A 16,510-nucleotide genomic window follows, 5' to 3' on the forward strand; every position below is an offset into this window, starting at 1 on the left:
ATATAAACTAAAAATCCTTTAGCTCATTAGAGTCTTATCATACATCAATCTAATAATGGGGCATCATTTAACTTAAAAAATAAAGATTTTGATTACCTCTTCTCCCTACGTATGTCAGCAACAGTCTCTACAAGAGGAATTGATGGCCTTTGTCTTGTTGTTGTTGTACTTGGAGGTACCAAGGGTGTTGGACGAACTGTTCTTCCAGCTGATGTAGAGCGAATGTTTGGTGTTTGCTCAGGGAAATTCCTTACTAACTATAAAAGACAATGAGAGAATTATCATTAGTATCAGTAATTCAAACGTTGAGATTGATTCCCATGGACCAAAAGGCAAAACTACAAGTAAATCTACATCCCAAAAATTAATACAAATGATAAAGCAATCAAGTTTACCAATCTGCAAAAATTCATATTTATGGTGCCCATGAATGCTCAGATCCAACTTATCAACAAGCCAAAAAAATTCAATAACATTACTAGCTTACAGAATTTAAATGTCCAAAGACATAACAGATCTTAAATGCATGTGCCATAAGTATCTGTATTATTGTTATTGTGTACAAACTTAAGATGTGTGTAATCTTATCAAACTGTTGCAATTGTCTTTTTATTTCAAAACAAATTTGAATAATTACAGTGAGTTGATAGATGACAAAAGATTAATGTTATTTATATAACAACTTCAAATATAAAGACAACATTGTGCTGATAAGCTCCCCTGTTTATGGGTTAATAGACTGATCAAATAATTATTTTTACTTCAATGATGTTTGTTAAGAGGTACCAATATTTTCTTAATTTTGACAATAAACAGAAATTATGCTTCAACAAAAAGTTAACAGAAACTCATAAGAACTCACATTTTTTTATCATAGAAACCTAGGCTGGGTGTCACTGGCAATGGCATTGTACCTTAGATTATTATTTGGGAAGAAGTACTTGCAGATGCAGCCACTCTCTGCGTTCTATCAATATCCTTAAATTTACTGAACAGCAAAAATTCCTCTCTACAGTATTTCCCGAATCCACAGTGACCCAAACACTTGCTTCAGTCTCTCAGTTCCAATAAGGACTCCTGCACTTGTTGGAGATGAAATGGCATCTGTTCAATTTGCATTCTAAGCTTACATGATCAGGAATTGCCACTGTGAGTGTGGTTGACATTCTTACCTAGACACCGCTGCAGTTGCAATAACAACAAACACTACCATGGTCACAAAATTGTTCTTCAACTTTATTGTTGTTGGAAATATTATCATTGATGTCAAGGGTACTCAGTTGTATTTGTGAGATTTTGTAATTGATCTCAAAGAAGTGAAAATAGGTTTTTGTTGATGTTGAATGTACGTGTTCATTATTGTTGATAAAAAAAGTGAGATGATTGTTATTAATGTCAAAGTGGTGATATCATTGTATGCAAAGCAAAAATATTGTTATTATCATTGAGTGGAATGTCTAAGGCAAATTGCATTAATTGTTGACCAAAGATTATTAGAGAAGATAATGTTTAAATTTAAGATTTAAACATTGGTTACACATGGCCAACATCCTTTGAAAAAACAACAAAGTTCACATTATCAATTGATACCTTAGTTACCCAGGTTCGCTGGTTTACCCTCAGAACCATGTCTGAGTTCAAACCAATTTGAAATACTGGTCCAGTTCGATCAAAAATTGGGCAGGGTTCCATTTCGCTGGGGGTGGTTCGAACCCGCAGGTATGCAATTTGAACCTAGGCAAATTTGATGAGCCCAATTTGAATTTGCATCGAACCCAGGCATATTTTCGGCAACGAGCGGCTTTGAAGTGCTCTTTTAGAACATATTTGATATTTTTTTGAGTTCCACAGCCCTAAGAAGTGAATGTAAATAGGTTATTTTGGCTTCTAACATCACTTGTGGTGTGCAAATAGGTGATTTTGTGAGCAAATAGGTGATTGAGCAAAATTAAGTTTGTGCAAAGAGGAGTTGGACGATTGGGTTGTGAGCTATATTGAAGTGTTTGTGTCTCATTGCTACATCTTTGCAAGCTTACAATGGCAGGAAGAGGTAAGTTCTTGTTCTATTTTGCTTTGTTTCAATGTTTTGTTTAAGCTTTTTATTTTTTTCAACTATCTTTCATTGCCAATAAGATATAACTACCATATTCCCTAAAACTTCACTCTCAATAACAATATTCATAGGAAAAGGAGCTTCAAAGGGACCTACATCTTCCTCCATGGGCAATGCTAGTACCCCACAAAGAATAGAACCCCCATCTTATTCTCCTTTGTGTTAGTATGTGGATATTATACATCCTCTTCTAGGAGGTGGTGGCTTTCGTTGGAAATGTCAGGGTTGTGATGTAGAAAGAAACAATTCATATTATCGTGTGGTGGGCCATTTGTGTGGATACCCGGGTAGAGGAGTGAAGCCATGTCCTAGAAAAAAAATGCACCTATGCCAAATTCATTGGTATTAAAATATATTGAAGAGCGTGAGCGAGCTGAAGAGAGAGATGAACTTAGAAAAAAAGCCACTGATGGCAATAAAAATGAGAAAATAGTAGAAGGAATGAAATCCACCTCAAATGTTGTGATAGAAAATCACCCCTTCTATACTACCTCAGCTGCCCCTGACTCTCAAAATGAAGCACCCATTTGACACAAAAGAAAGGGACCACTTGAAACTTCATTTCAAAATTAGAGTAGGGAAATTACCGACATTGATGCGGCAAGATGCTTGTATGCAAATGGGTTGTCTTTTAATCTTGTTTGCTCTCCATATTTCAAGCAAATGTTGAGAAGTGTTAATGCAGTACCTACAGGGTATTCAAGTCCCAGTTTTGAGAGAATACGAACCACCATGTTGCATGACGAGGTCAAGTTGATTGATGAGCAATTGAGCCCAGCAAGGATTCATGGATTGAGCTAGGGGTAACAATTGTTTCAGACGGGTGGAAAAATGCTAGAAATTGTCCATTGACCAATGTTTTGGCAGTGTCCCCTAGAGGGACAATGTTTTTGAAAGCAATGGATTGTGAGGGGCAAGTAAAAAATGGGTCATTTATTGCTAATATCCTAATTGAAGCCATTGAACAAGTGGGTGCAAGTAACGCTGTCCAAGTCATAACGAACAACGGAAAGAATTGGAGAGTTGCTGGTTTGTTGGTTGAAGAGAGATGCCAACATATTTTTTGGACACATTGTGCAGTTCATTCACTGAATCTTATGCTACAAAAGATTGGGAAGAGTATTCAGTGGATCAAGGAGGTGTATACAAAAGCTGAGGACATCTAGATATTCATCACAAGCCACCACATGACTCAAGGGATTTTCTGAATGTTCTCATGTTTGGAGTTGTTGAAGGTAAGTAAACTTGAACTCAAGTTAGTTATTTAATTTTTTTTTTAAATAGTATCTTACAATTTCTGACTTTTTGATTACGTAATGTGTATTCTTTTATCAAGTATGTGTCTAATAATTGTATTGTTTTTGCTCTCTTTTATGTTACAGGTTGTTGAAACACGTTTTGCATCAAATGTAATCGTCTTGAGAGGACTTACGCAAGTAAAAGAAGCACTTACTCAAATGGTAATCAGCAACAATTGGGCTATATGGAGGCAAAGCAATAGTGAAAGGGCAACCAAAATAAGGAAGAGGATATTGGATGACCAATGGTGGGAACGTGTGGAATATGTCATTAAGGTCACCAAGCCCATTATGATCATGCTTGCGTACACAGACATGGATAGACCTTGCCTTGGAGATATCTATGATGGCATAGACTCAATGCTTGAGAAGATCAAGCAAATTGTTAATGAAAAGGAGCAAGATCCTAAAGAGACCTTCAAACAATTGCAAACAATTGTTGTAGAAAGATGGAACAAAATGACCACTCCTCTACATTTGCTTGCTTGTGCATTGACGCCCAAATACTATATGTAATGTTCTCGTTCCCCGATGTCTTCTCTGAATCAATCTTTCTCCCATCAATAACTGATAATGTCAACCAATGGGGCAATTGTAAATGTCATATGGTCTAATGGGGAGCAGCACGGTTAGAATATAATGTCATACGATGCCAAGTTGATGATGTACAATCACATAAAGAGGCCGCACGGTGCAAGGTCATGATGGATGGTGTACAATAAGAAACAGTGTGATGTTGGGTGGATGGAAGGTGTTCGTATGATAGATCACAAGAAGCCATACAATGAAAACAGTCTTGACCGTACGTGTGTGACAGGGAGGTATGAGGGTCGTACGGTATAGAGAGATAGCAATGTACTGTTTGGTGTGGAGGGAAAAATGAAGAGGGGTCATACGAACTGGGAGCAAGGGCGAAGCTACATACAGTAAACACATAGATTCGACAAAGATATTGTTAATATTGAATATAATTGAAGTAACTAAATCACTACAAATAGAATGTAACCCCAGAAGACAATGATATTAGCAAACAAGATTAATGCTCCGATTCACCAAATCCGAGCCAAGTAGTACACAAACGAAATAGGGTGAGGGTTGAATCCCACTGAAAGCGGAGAGCCAAGTAGGGAAGATCTTTCACTTCCAAAATGGCGAACAACAGAGAATCCCAACAAGAATTTGCAGTACAAAGAATAATAAACCGAATCGCATACCAACTACTACCTACATGTCGTGCTTAAATACCCGTCGGGGGAACTTTCCAAGGGTTTACAAAGATGGCCCACGACCACACCTACCTACGGAAACAATAAAAATGGGTCCGAGATATGCTAAACCAATCGGCCCATTAACAAAGGTTTGATTAATTATGTATTTTATGACGAGAACATTACAGTCCTCTCATACCAAACTTTGCTTGTCCTCAAGCAAATGCAATGCCGGATGCTACAAAATGCGTTCACCTTCCCAAGTTGCATCGTCCAACAGCAAGTGTTTTCAACCTACCAAGTATTACTTCAAAGTACGGTTCTGCAGGATCCTCTAATGTATATCAATGATATCGATCGGTTCCATTATGAGCTTCCCTTCTTCATTGTGCGGCAAGAGGTCTGCATTTACCGTGATGTCTTGTCCCACAGCTTTCTTCAAGTAGGAGACATGAAAAACATTATGAATGCGGCTTCCTTCTAGAAGTTCCAACTCATAGGCAACTCCACCGATGCAGCGAGCTACACAATAAGGCCCATAAAACCATGGCTTCAATTTTTCTTTCCCTTTTGCCTTCAATGAGGACTGTCTGTATGGTTGGAGTCTGAGATAGACAAAATTTCTCACTTCGAAACTTCTCTCGATCCGGTGTCGGTCGGCGTACATCTTTTGTTGATTTTGCGCCCTTTGTAAGTTCTCTTTCAAGCATTTCAGGATGTCTTGCCCTTCCTAAAGCCAATCCCTCGCCCTTGGTGCATGACTGCCACCCAACACCATGTCGATAAATGAAAAGGGTTCATACCCGTATAGTGCTTTGAAGGGTGCCATCCCGACAAACATGTGATAAATGGTATTATAACAGTATTCCCCCAGATGCATCCATTTGACCCATGCCCATTGTTGTGTTGAAACGTAGTTCCAGAAGTAGCCTTCTAGCCACTTGTTCACAATTTTCATTTGTCCGTCCATTTAAGGGTGGTAGCTCGTACTTGGCGACAATTCTATTCCTGCCAACCGAAACAATTTTGTCCAAAAAATATTGACAAACCTCCCATCTTTGTCACTGACTGTTTCAGGGCCGAGCAAACGAAAAAACTTCTTTGAAAAAATAAGTCTGCTACCTACACGACCTGAAAGTCTGAAGGGATGGCAAAGAAGTGCACATACTTCGTCAGCCTATCCACCACCACAAAGATACAATCTTTCTCGTCTACTTTAGGAAGTCCGGTGATGAAGTCCATAGAGATGCTTTCCCACTTCCCTTCTGGTATAGGTAAGGGCTCCAATAACCCGACAGGTAAAGTGTGTTTGGATTTGTTTTGTTGGCAGACTGGACATTCCTGTACATACTGCAATACATCTCCTTTAAGTCCCTTCCATGAAAACCTCTCCCTGAGTTGCCTATAGGTTTTGAGAAACCCTGGGTGCCCAACCAAGGGTAAGTCATGTATTTCCTTCAGGATTTTCTTTTTCAGTTTGGATTCAGGCACCAAGTATATCCGATCCTTATAGTAAATGATGTCGTCCACCACCTTGTATTGGTCATCCTAAGTGTCGCCATCTATTAGCTTACATGCAAATGTGTTTTTGGAATATTCCACCAATAAGTGTGCTTTCCAATCAGCTAAGATCTAAGATAGTAAACAGATGGCAAGTTTTCTTACAGGGTATCTGCAACCACATTGTTCTTCCCCTTCACATATTCAATGTCAAAATCAAAAGCTTGAATCTTACTTTCCCATTTTTGTTGTCTTTCGTTTAGATCTCGTTGCTCCAGAAAATATCTCAAACTTGGCGCCTACCAGATGCTACCGGAATTTGTTTAGTGCATTCACAATGGCCAATATCTCTTTGTCATAAATGGAATATAGATGCTCCGCTTTTGTAAGCTTTCAACTCTCATAGGCTATAGGGTGTCTATCTTGCATTAATACTGTGTCAATTCCCTCTGCGGATGCATCACACTCTAGAAGAATGGTTGTGTGAAATCACGTAAGGCAAAAACCGGACAAGTGCGCATTACTTCTTTTAATTTATCAAAAGTGCGTTGCACTCTTTCATTCCATTGGAAGGAGCCTTTCTTAGTTAGATTTGTTAACAAGGCGTTGAGCTGAGAGAAACCACTTACAAACCTTCGGTAGTAACTACACACGCCTAAGAACCCTTGCAACTGAAAGAGTGATTTTTGTGGGGGCTATTCTAGGATAGTTTGAATCTTCTCTCGGCGGACCTACACTCCATATTTGCCGACAAGGTGCCTTAGGTATAATATTTCTGTCATTTTGAATTCACACTTCAATTGCTTGGCGAACAAGGATTGAGCCTTCATGATCCCTAGGACTTCATTCAAGTGTTTCAAGTGTTCTTCCCAAGTTTTGTTGTAAATAAGGATATCATCAAGGAATACCAACAAGTACTTACGCAGTTGTTTGTTGAAGATGTGATTCATGAAAGACTGAAAAGTAGCTGATGCATTCGTTTATCAAAATGACATGATGAAGAACTCATAATGCCCATAGTGACAACGAAAAGTTGTCTTCTCTACGTCTTTTTCCCAAATGCGGATCTGACGATACCAGAAACGAAGATCTATTTTACAAAAATAGATCGCCCCATGCAACTCATCCAACAATTCATCGATCCTAGGAATAAGGTATCTATTTTTTATTGTCCTCTTATTTAGCGCACGGTGGCTCACACACATGCGCATCGTCCCATCCTTCTTTTTTACCAAAACTACTAATAATGCAAAAGGGCTAGAGCTAGGATGGATCCATCCTTTCTTGATTAGTTTCTATATCGTTTTCTCGATCTCATCTTTGAATTTCTTGGGATGATGGTAAAGCGTGGTGATAACTAGTTTGGCACCGACTTCCAACTTGATGGTATGTTCAAACCTGTGATGGGGGGCTATGCCGAGAGAAATGTCTATAAAAACTTTATAATGGGTCTTCAAAATATTTTAAAAGTCATTGTCCCATTGAGAGATGTGTTGTCCTTTTATAGGTTCTGTCGAAATGAAACAATGTGCGGCCCACGCAATGTCATCATACTGAAAAATTGCCTCCATCCGATGTGTCGAAACTTCCTTCGATCCCTCATTGACCATTCCACGGAGGACACAACCTTCTTCCCATTGACAACAAAAGTGAAGTCCATCCATTTGAAGCTCTGAGGGCCCGTTTGGCTGCGGGAATATAAAAATGGGAATAGGAATACCTATTCTGGAATACTTATTCTCAAATAGAAAATGGGGTTACGTATTCCTATTTTTGTTTGGTTCACCCAAAAATTGATGCGGAATACATGGACTCAAAAATTTATGTTTTCTAAAATTAAAAAAATTGGAATAGGAATACGTATTCCTATTCCACCTATTTAGGTGGAATAGCAAATCCTCATTTTTGGGCCAAAATTGGAATATGTATTCCAATTTTATTCCTATTCCAATTCCGATTTGGTGCATCCAAATAGAGAATTCAAAATTTTAAGAATATACATATGCCTAATCCACTTCTATTCTCGTTGCCAAACAGGCCCTGAGTGTATTCATCAAGTGTCTCCATACACTGTATGCGCAGAATAACCTCCATATCATCTAGGTCCACTATAAAGAAATCCTCTATCACAGTGTGGTTAGCCATGGTGATACTTAGTAGGGGAACAACGTTTGTACAAGGCAAAAGGGTCCCTTCGTCGACTTTGAAATGGAATCCTGCATGCATCTCAGTAGGAAGACCTCTTCGTTTCACCAAAGATGAGTTTATGAAGTTTAGAGTGGCTCTGCTATCAAACATCACCATGACCCTTTGTCCTTGAAGGGTTCCTCGTACACGAAATATTGTACACCTCGAGCTCCCAACTAAGGCGATGGTTCCTCCACGTTGTACCAATGTTGAAATTCTCTCCATACGGTTCATATTAACCATTTTGGTCTCCTCATGTGGATGGTTGTCTTCTGTAGGTAGATCCTCTTGATCGCCCTCATCATTGGATACGACTTCAATATAGTGTATTTTTCCTTTACCAAGGCATCTATACCCAGGCTCCCATGGTCCCTTACAATTGAAGCATAATTTCTTCCTTCGTAGCTCTTGTCTAGTAGTTTCGTCCAACAAAGGCTTCTTCGGCAAAGGTTCGTTATCTTTGTCCTTTGGAAATACTAGCGATTTGGAGTGTGAATAGCCTCGAGAGGACGACGACGATGATGATGCCATGCTCCGCACTTTTTTTATAGCCTCCGAAAGGGTGGCAAGATTGAAAACTTTTACCCAACCACTCAATGGTTCCATTAGTCCGTCCATGAAGAGCACTACCCATCTCCTTTCGGAAATGTACGTGACCAAAACAGAGAGTTTTTGAAATTCTGTGATGTACTAGTCGACCAATCCAGTTTGCCTCAGTTGTGCTAATTCTTTGAAATTAAGTTCCAGATCTTTACCATCAAATCAATCTATCAATCTTTCAGTGAATTGTACATAGGTATTTAGTTGGTCATACCATAGTGTGATGGTGCCATGATGCCACCATTCATGCGCCAATCCCTCCAAGTGTAGTGCTACAAATTTGATTGCTTCTTCTTCTGGCATTGGATTAAGTTGGAAGTAAGTATCAACCTTCACTACCCATACTTGAGCAGATATGGTCTCAAATCCATCAAATGGTGACAGATTTACCTTACTCAACATTCTTCTGAGATCATCGTTAAAATATCTTCAGTTTCCACCTTCGAAATATCTCATTCTCACTTCTGCTTAATCTTTGTAGGATATATCTTCCTCCAAATTTGCATTATTCTAGTCTTCTCTTAGCTATCCTTGAACTTCCTCCAAGGTTGTCTGCTTTCCTCCGAGTGGTACCTCCGTCCGTGGAGGGAAAAACGGCACGGAAGGTCGAGACCCTGTCGGATGAGGGTTTGCCTTACCCGACACCAAGTCCACGCTGTGACCATTTTGTTCACCGAATATTTTATTATCTGCCAATTTCCTGAGAGTTTCTTCCATAAGTTGTTGAGTATCATTGATCTGTGCCTGATTCATCGAAAGATCTCTTAGTATTGCCATGAGTTCGGCAACAATGGGTTCTTGTTTCACCATTCTATCAACTAAATAGGATCTTCTTCTCTTCTGGCTATAAACTCTCATTCACTGTCCACAAGTTAGCAGGACTAGCTTTGATACCACTGTAATGTTGTTGTTCCCCTACGTCTTCTCTGAATCAATCTTTCTCTCCTCAATAACTAATAATGTCTACCAATGGGGCAATTTGTAAATGTCGTACGGTCTAATGGGGAGCAATATGGTTACAATAGGATGTCATACAATGCCAAGTTGATGATGTACGATCAAATAAAGAGGTCGTACAGTGCAAGGCCGAGATGGATGGTGTACAGTCAAAAACAAGGTTCGTATAGTGTGATGTTGGGTGGACGGAAGGTGTCCATACGATAGACCATAGGAAGTCGTACAATGGAAACAGTCTTTGATTGTACATGTGTGACAGGGAGGTATGAGGGTCGTATGGTATAGATAGATAGCGATGTATTTCTTGGTGTAGAGGGAAAAACAAAGAAAGGTCGTACGAACTGGGAGCAAGGGCGAAGCTGCATATAGTAAACGCATAGAGTCAATAGAGATATTGTTAATATTGAATATAATCAAAGTATCTGAATCACCACAAACAGAATGCAACTCCGGAAGACAAGATATTAGCAAACAAGATTAATGCTCCGATTCACTAGATCCGAGCCAAGTAGTACACAAATGGAATAGGGTGAGGGTTGAATCCCACCGAAAGCGGAAAGCAAAGTAGGGAAGATCTTTCACTTCTAAAATGGCGAACAACAAAGATCCCAACAAGAATTTGCAGTACAAAGAATAATAAACCGAATCGCATACCAACTAGTACTTACATGTCATGCTTAAATACCTGTCGGGGAAACTTTCCAAGGGTTTACAAAGATAGCCAACGACCACACCTAGCTACGAAAACAATAAAAAAGGGTCCGAGATATACTAAACCAAACAACCCATTAACAAAGGTTTGATTAATTATTTATTTTATGACGGGAACATTACACTATAGCACCCAATATATTGATCTACCAGGAAGACTACCACCCTATAGGGATATAGAAGTTTCTAATGGATACAAGGCAGCATTTCAAAGACTCTTTCCTAATAATGAAATATGAGATTTGATTACAGATGAGTTCATACAGTTTGTGGATGCAAAAAATTTAAGTAATGATTTTCTTCGCCATCAATTTAGGAATGATGCTCATAGTTGGTGGTACGTCCATGGCCAAAGATTCCAAACGTTGCAGCCCCTTAAATCAAAGTGATATCACAAGTAAGTTTAATTTTAAAAGAATTGTTATTAGTTTCCTTTGTCTTCATAAATTGCTAAAAACTCTAAGATTCAAGATACATAATTTATTTTTTATTTTAATTGTTTACATGGTCGTGTCTTCATAGATTGCTAATTCATCTCTTTCAAAGAGAAATTGGAGCACATATTCTTTCATCCACTTAATGAAGCGCAATAGGTTGCAATTAAAAAGAGTGAACTTGGTATTTGTGCATTACAACTTGTGTCTCCTCTCACACAAGACTAAAGAATACAAAGAAGGGGAGACAAAGAAGTGGGATGTAGTTGCAAAGTTGGAGGACTTGGATGGTTTTGCTTCTCGAATTACAATTGAAGAGTATGAAGATTTGGATGCCCATATTATTGTTTCTGGTGTTGATCCCATTGGCCTTAGCTCTATTGTTGAGTCAACTAATGCGGAAGGACTAGGAGGAGAAGAAGAAGAAGAAGACGATGAATATCAAAATTTAATACACTATGATTAGTTGAAACTTGAACTTAACACAATGATACTTGAACTTGCTACTATGATTCATGGATCATGATTTAATTTTTATGTTTTAAATATTTGATGTTGAACTTGAAAATTGAAATATATGATGGTATGATTTTGATTCATGATGATATGATTACAGCTTACATGTTTAAAGACTAAAGTTTATGCCTATGGTGTTTTTGTTGTTTAAATGATTAAATCATATGATTTTATGATACTCTATGCTTCTAGGCTTGATATATATATATATATATATATATATATATATATATATATATATATAATTTATTTTCATTTTTTAAAAATTTAATAATTTTTATATTTTTTTGTACAAACGAACCCAAAACCCATTTCTAAAGTTTTGCCATACCAACAGACCGGTACCATATTTCGAATCAAACTTGAACCAATAACTTAAATTAATACCTTTTTATTACCAATTTCATTACGATTGTTATTGCTAGCACTTAGTGATGGTGCCCAAAACAAATATATTATTAATTTACGAATCTAACTTCTTAGAAGCGCCCTACACACACAAACACCTATCTATGACCAACTTCATTATGGTTATTATTGGTAGTCCTTAGTGATGGCTACCAAAACCAAAGATGTTACTAATTTATGTGTTGTTGCATATAAACAACAATATATATATATATATACATGGTACAGAGATAAGAATAACCCTTAGTGATCAATATAAACATGAATGAGGTAGAGATCTTTATAAAATGGAGCGACTAAGATAAACTAAATGGCACTGAGTATTTCAAAGGGAGGGTGATCCTTTCTTATAGGATAAAGCAGTGATCAAGAAAATTTATTTGACTAAAAGTGAAAATTGAGATTGATTTACATAAGCAACAATGTACAAATGGAAATTTGCAATAATATGAACACTAATTCATAGTAAGAAGCAACGGTGATTATGAGATGTCATTTTCTTTCAAAAGTTTAAATATCATTATATTTGTGATTTGCTCTACTCAATATGGCCACTAGAATTAGTGTGAGTTCTTTGAGTATGTGGCTTCCCAGCAGTTGCACAAAGAAAATAATAAAGTCAATGACTAAGATAATATCATATCAAAATGGAGGCATCCTACAGATATTATTTGTTGGTGTAATTAAATATTACTAAATACACTTTAGATAAGTTTACTTGGGATAATGCATTTGCATATTAGTTGTCATGTAGACACCTATGAGTTTGCATTCTATTAGAGCATAGACTTTGAGAAATCCACTTGCACATAGTTGTTGTCTCACACCTTGTTGTTTGTGAGCTCCACATTTATATTCTCCTCTCAATGTTGCACATACTTTATTACACAATGAAGGATGATCCACCTTTGGTGGAGATGTGCTTACACCTTGCATGGTTGATAGGTTATCTCTATCATCACTCCTAGTTTCATGCATTGCCTATATACTGAGACACATCTACATTGTGCTCAATTTGAATATCCATGATCACTTGATCATTATTGAGATTCTCATTTGATCATCATTTTGTCTCCCTCGTGCTATCCTTTGAGCTTCTAGATCTTAGCATTTTCATTCTTGCCTTAGGAAAATTCTTGCATGGTATCAAAGCCAAATGAGTGTTTCATTGCATATCAATTGGAGAGCATTTTGCTTCATCTATGGAGGGCCACGATTCAGATCCGAGATCAGCATTTTTGTGAGAGCGTCTAGAGTGATATTAAACCTCACCATTGCATCTAGGTGGGCGTTCTAGTGAATTTTGACTACAAAGTTTGCCTATGTTGGACAAAAGTCAAATTTGAGGCAAAAAAAATTGCAAATCGGGCTTGAACAACTCAATCTGCATCTTCACAATACAGATCCGATTTTTTCTTCAAAAAAAAAATTTGCCAATCTAAAAAAAAATGTGTCGCATTATTTTTGCGCAAAATTATTATTTTGGACCAGATTGGCCTTCGTATCAATCTAACACAATGTGCAAAGAAAGCGCAGAGAATATTCTTTGTATTGAGTATCTACCATGGCATGCCCTAAAATTTTATGGGCACATCCAAATCCGAGTCATGATATCAGTATGCGGCAGAGGGGAGTATGCAAACACTGGAATATGTTTGATCTAAAGCATTATCTACCATATCGCGGCTTATAAAATTGTAGGGCAGCTTGAACCTAACTTTTGCTTAGTCAGATTTTACACAGTGGGATCGGATGGTTGAAGCCCATACCCCACTAGCCTGCGGCATCGTATTGATTACATACATCTTGCTAAGGAGTTGAGGATTCATACTATAAAACAATGTTTATTCATTCATGTTATGGATGTGGGATTACAAATCCCACACCCCCACCCCTCATCCAACATATCTCTTCCCGTGGGCCTCTATGTTTGGGAAGTGTGACATTGGTTGTTGAACTCAATACAACTCGAGCTCCACATCGGGCCTGCAACAATTCCCTCTCACTGTTGTGAGCTCGAGATCTGAGCATCAACATCGAACCAACAGTGATACATCCCAAGGCTCACACACTTACATTGAGGCGATTTGAGCTCTTCCAAGTACGAACAACTCTAACCTAATCTGATCAAACAATAACATCTCTTTTTTGTTAGGGCGGTCTTCCCCAACGAGCAGACAAGCGAGCCAAAGCTCACCTTGATCGGATATCCTTAGTCAATCCGGCAAAGATTTTGATTCATCACAAGCTTTGTCAATCTGAGAACATCCATCTTGAGCATCTCATTCAACACAAGTTGTAATTTCAATGAGATATGGAGATTCATCCCGATGAGCATCTTGCATGCCATATTGGCATGAGTTGACCCTAGATCGGATTCTTATCATCACAAGCACAGGCACAGGTACATTGGAGCCACACGACATCAAAGAGAAGATTCTGGTAACGGAACATCTAACAACAATCTTCAACCCCAATCCAACATTGATCAATCTACCTTATTCCAGTATGGATTCAAAGCAAATCTAAGTGATGCTATTTTTTCTTATTGACATTGCCCAAACCATGTTCGATCAAACTTACACACAACCTTTTGCCACATCAGCAGTACCCAGTCAATAGTATAGTCATCATCTAATTGGCTCTTTTTTTGCTACAAAGTCCAACTTGCCATGTGATGCAACTATTTCTAGATTTTGATAGACAGATTTTCTAGAAAGTGTAAATTTTGGTGATTGTACCTGTCCAATCTTTAATTTTCCAACTTCAGAGACTTCATTTGGACTCCTACAAACACAATTTCAGGTGTCATTATTTTAAAGTGCATAATTTTATGTCTACTTTCTGTATTTCGTATCAATTTGGAGAAATTGTAAGTGGACATAGTACTTCCCATGTTTGGTCTATTTTGGCCTAATTGTATTGAATCAGTTTTTGCTTCATACATTCCGTTGTAATTATCAGAATCATAAGTCCACTTTGGCAAAATCGAGCAAGTGGCACTTGTACTCGCACTACATACAGTGTCAAATCATCTATTTTGGAGGGTTTCTTTGATTCATTGCATTTTTGGGGGTGCATTGATCTTTCATTTCATGTGAGAAGTATATCATGGATGTAGCAATACATTTTGCTCTCATAGAGTTGACTAGGGAGAATTATGCATTATGAGCAAAAGGAATCATCGCACACTTCAAATGGCTTAGTAAAATTATGCATTATGGGCAAAAGGAATCATCACACATTGTAGATGGCTTAATATCTTGCCTAATCTTTATGGACTCATCCCTAAGCCAAAGACATATTGGAAGAGACAAGTTTGGCTGATTAAAAATAGTTATATTAGAGGTGTGATTGGAAGTATTCTCTCTTCCATGAGATAGCATCAAGTCTACTCTAAGATCAAGAATAATTATTCCCCTCACCTAGTTAGGAATATAATTTGGGAACAATTTGAAGATCCACATATTTCCAATGATTGTTGATCCAAATGCAAATTGTCTCATTCCACTTGATGATGTAGATGATATTCCCTATGATGATGATACATTAGCACAAATCACAAAACTTGCATTCCATGAGACTCATGATGATCCAAAGCCTCCAATCGTAGCTCCTACTTCCCCAATTGAGATTACTTCTCCGTATGTTGCTCCTAATGTTTCTTGTACTATTCGAGCCATTGTTGCTTTTGATTTAGTACAGCAAGACATTCCTTGTCTTCCAGTTATAGCTCCTTGGGATGATTTCTTGATAGACATTGTAGGTTTGTTTACGGAGTTTACATTAAGAATTTGGGAGACTACATTAATTATATTCATCTTCTCTTTGTTGAGGATGATCCTTCAGTTGTTGCGAGGGAACACTCTGACCCTCATCCTTCTTCACTTGATCATTCCTTTGAGTTTGACATGACTGTGAATCCTTTGATACAATAGTTGGAGGAGGTCTCCTTCACTTCAAAGAAGGGATTGCAGTCTTCGCAGATTAGCATTCACGAGTCTCAAAATTCACTTGAGATGACAAATTGCATGGTTCAGGTCAATCATACTCGTGTCTTGGAGATTAGTATTCAGTTTCTTGAGACATCCTACATCTTGAGGGTTCTTCATACTAATTGGGGAGGATTCTTTGATACACCTATGAGACCATTTCTGCCTAAAGGGAGGAACATCATTTAGTTTTTTTGGTGCAACTTCCACATTGATCCATGAGCATCTATCATGGGTGTACATTCTACATTGAGCGAGGTCTACTTTGCTTCTCTTCCTACTTTTGAGCTTCTTTTGAGACATCTTTGTCTTTCAAGTTTGATCTAGATTCTTACATTGATCAGTTATCATTGGTTCTTGTTTGTCACCAGCTTCTATTGAGCTTGATCTTGATTGGTTCGTGGCATCTTCATCAACCAAGGGCATGACAACACATCATGAGACCTCAGAGACTTCATACTTCATTTTGATTCCCCTTCCTTCTTCCTATCCACAATGGGAAGCATTCTTGCATTTGTACTAGGTATATCTTCTTCCTAAGGGGAGAAATGTTGTTTGTACGTGTTGGAACAGCTTTTGTCTTTAA

The 16,510-nt window shown here is 37.9% G+C and overlaps 1 protein-coding gene across 1 annotated transcript in view; it reads right to left on the reverse strand.

The window, feature by feature from the left end:
* Window positions 1-16,510, reverse strand: part of LOC149539760 (coiled-coil domain-containing protein SCD2-like) — a 119,156-nt gene that overhangs the window by 88,722 nt on the left and 13,924 nt on the right. The window contains exon 2 of the mRNA XM_089800962.1: window positions 97-257. Coding sequence (XP_089657088.1) covers window positions 97-257 — 161 coding nt within the window. The remainder of the gene's footprint in view (window positions 1-96; window positions 258-16,510) is intronic.

Source organism: Cupressus sempervirens, chromosome 9 (genome assembly GCF_028749045.1).
Source record: "Cupressus sempervirens isolate cs-2001-9-10 chromosome 9, ASM2874904v1, whole genome shotgun sequence".
Lineage (NCBI taxonomy): Eukaryota > Viridiplantae > Streptophyta > Pinopsida > Cupressales > Cupressaceae > Cupressus > Cupressus sempervirens.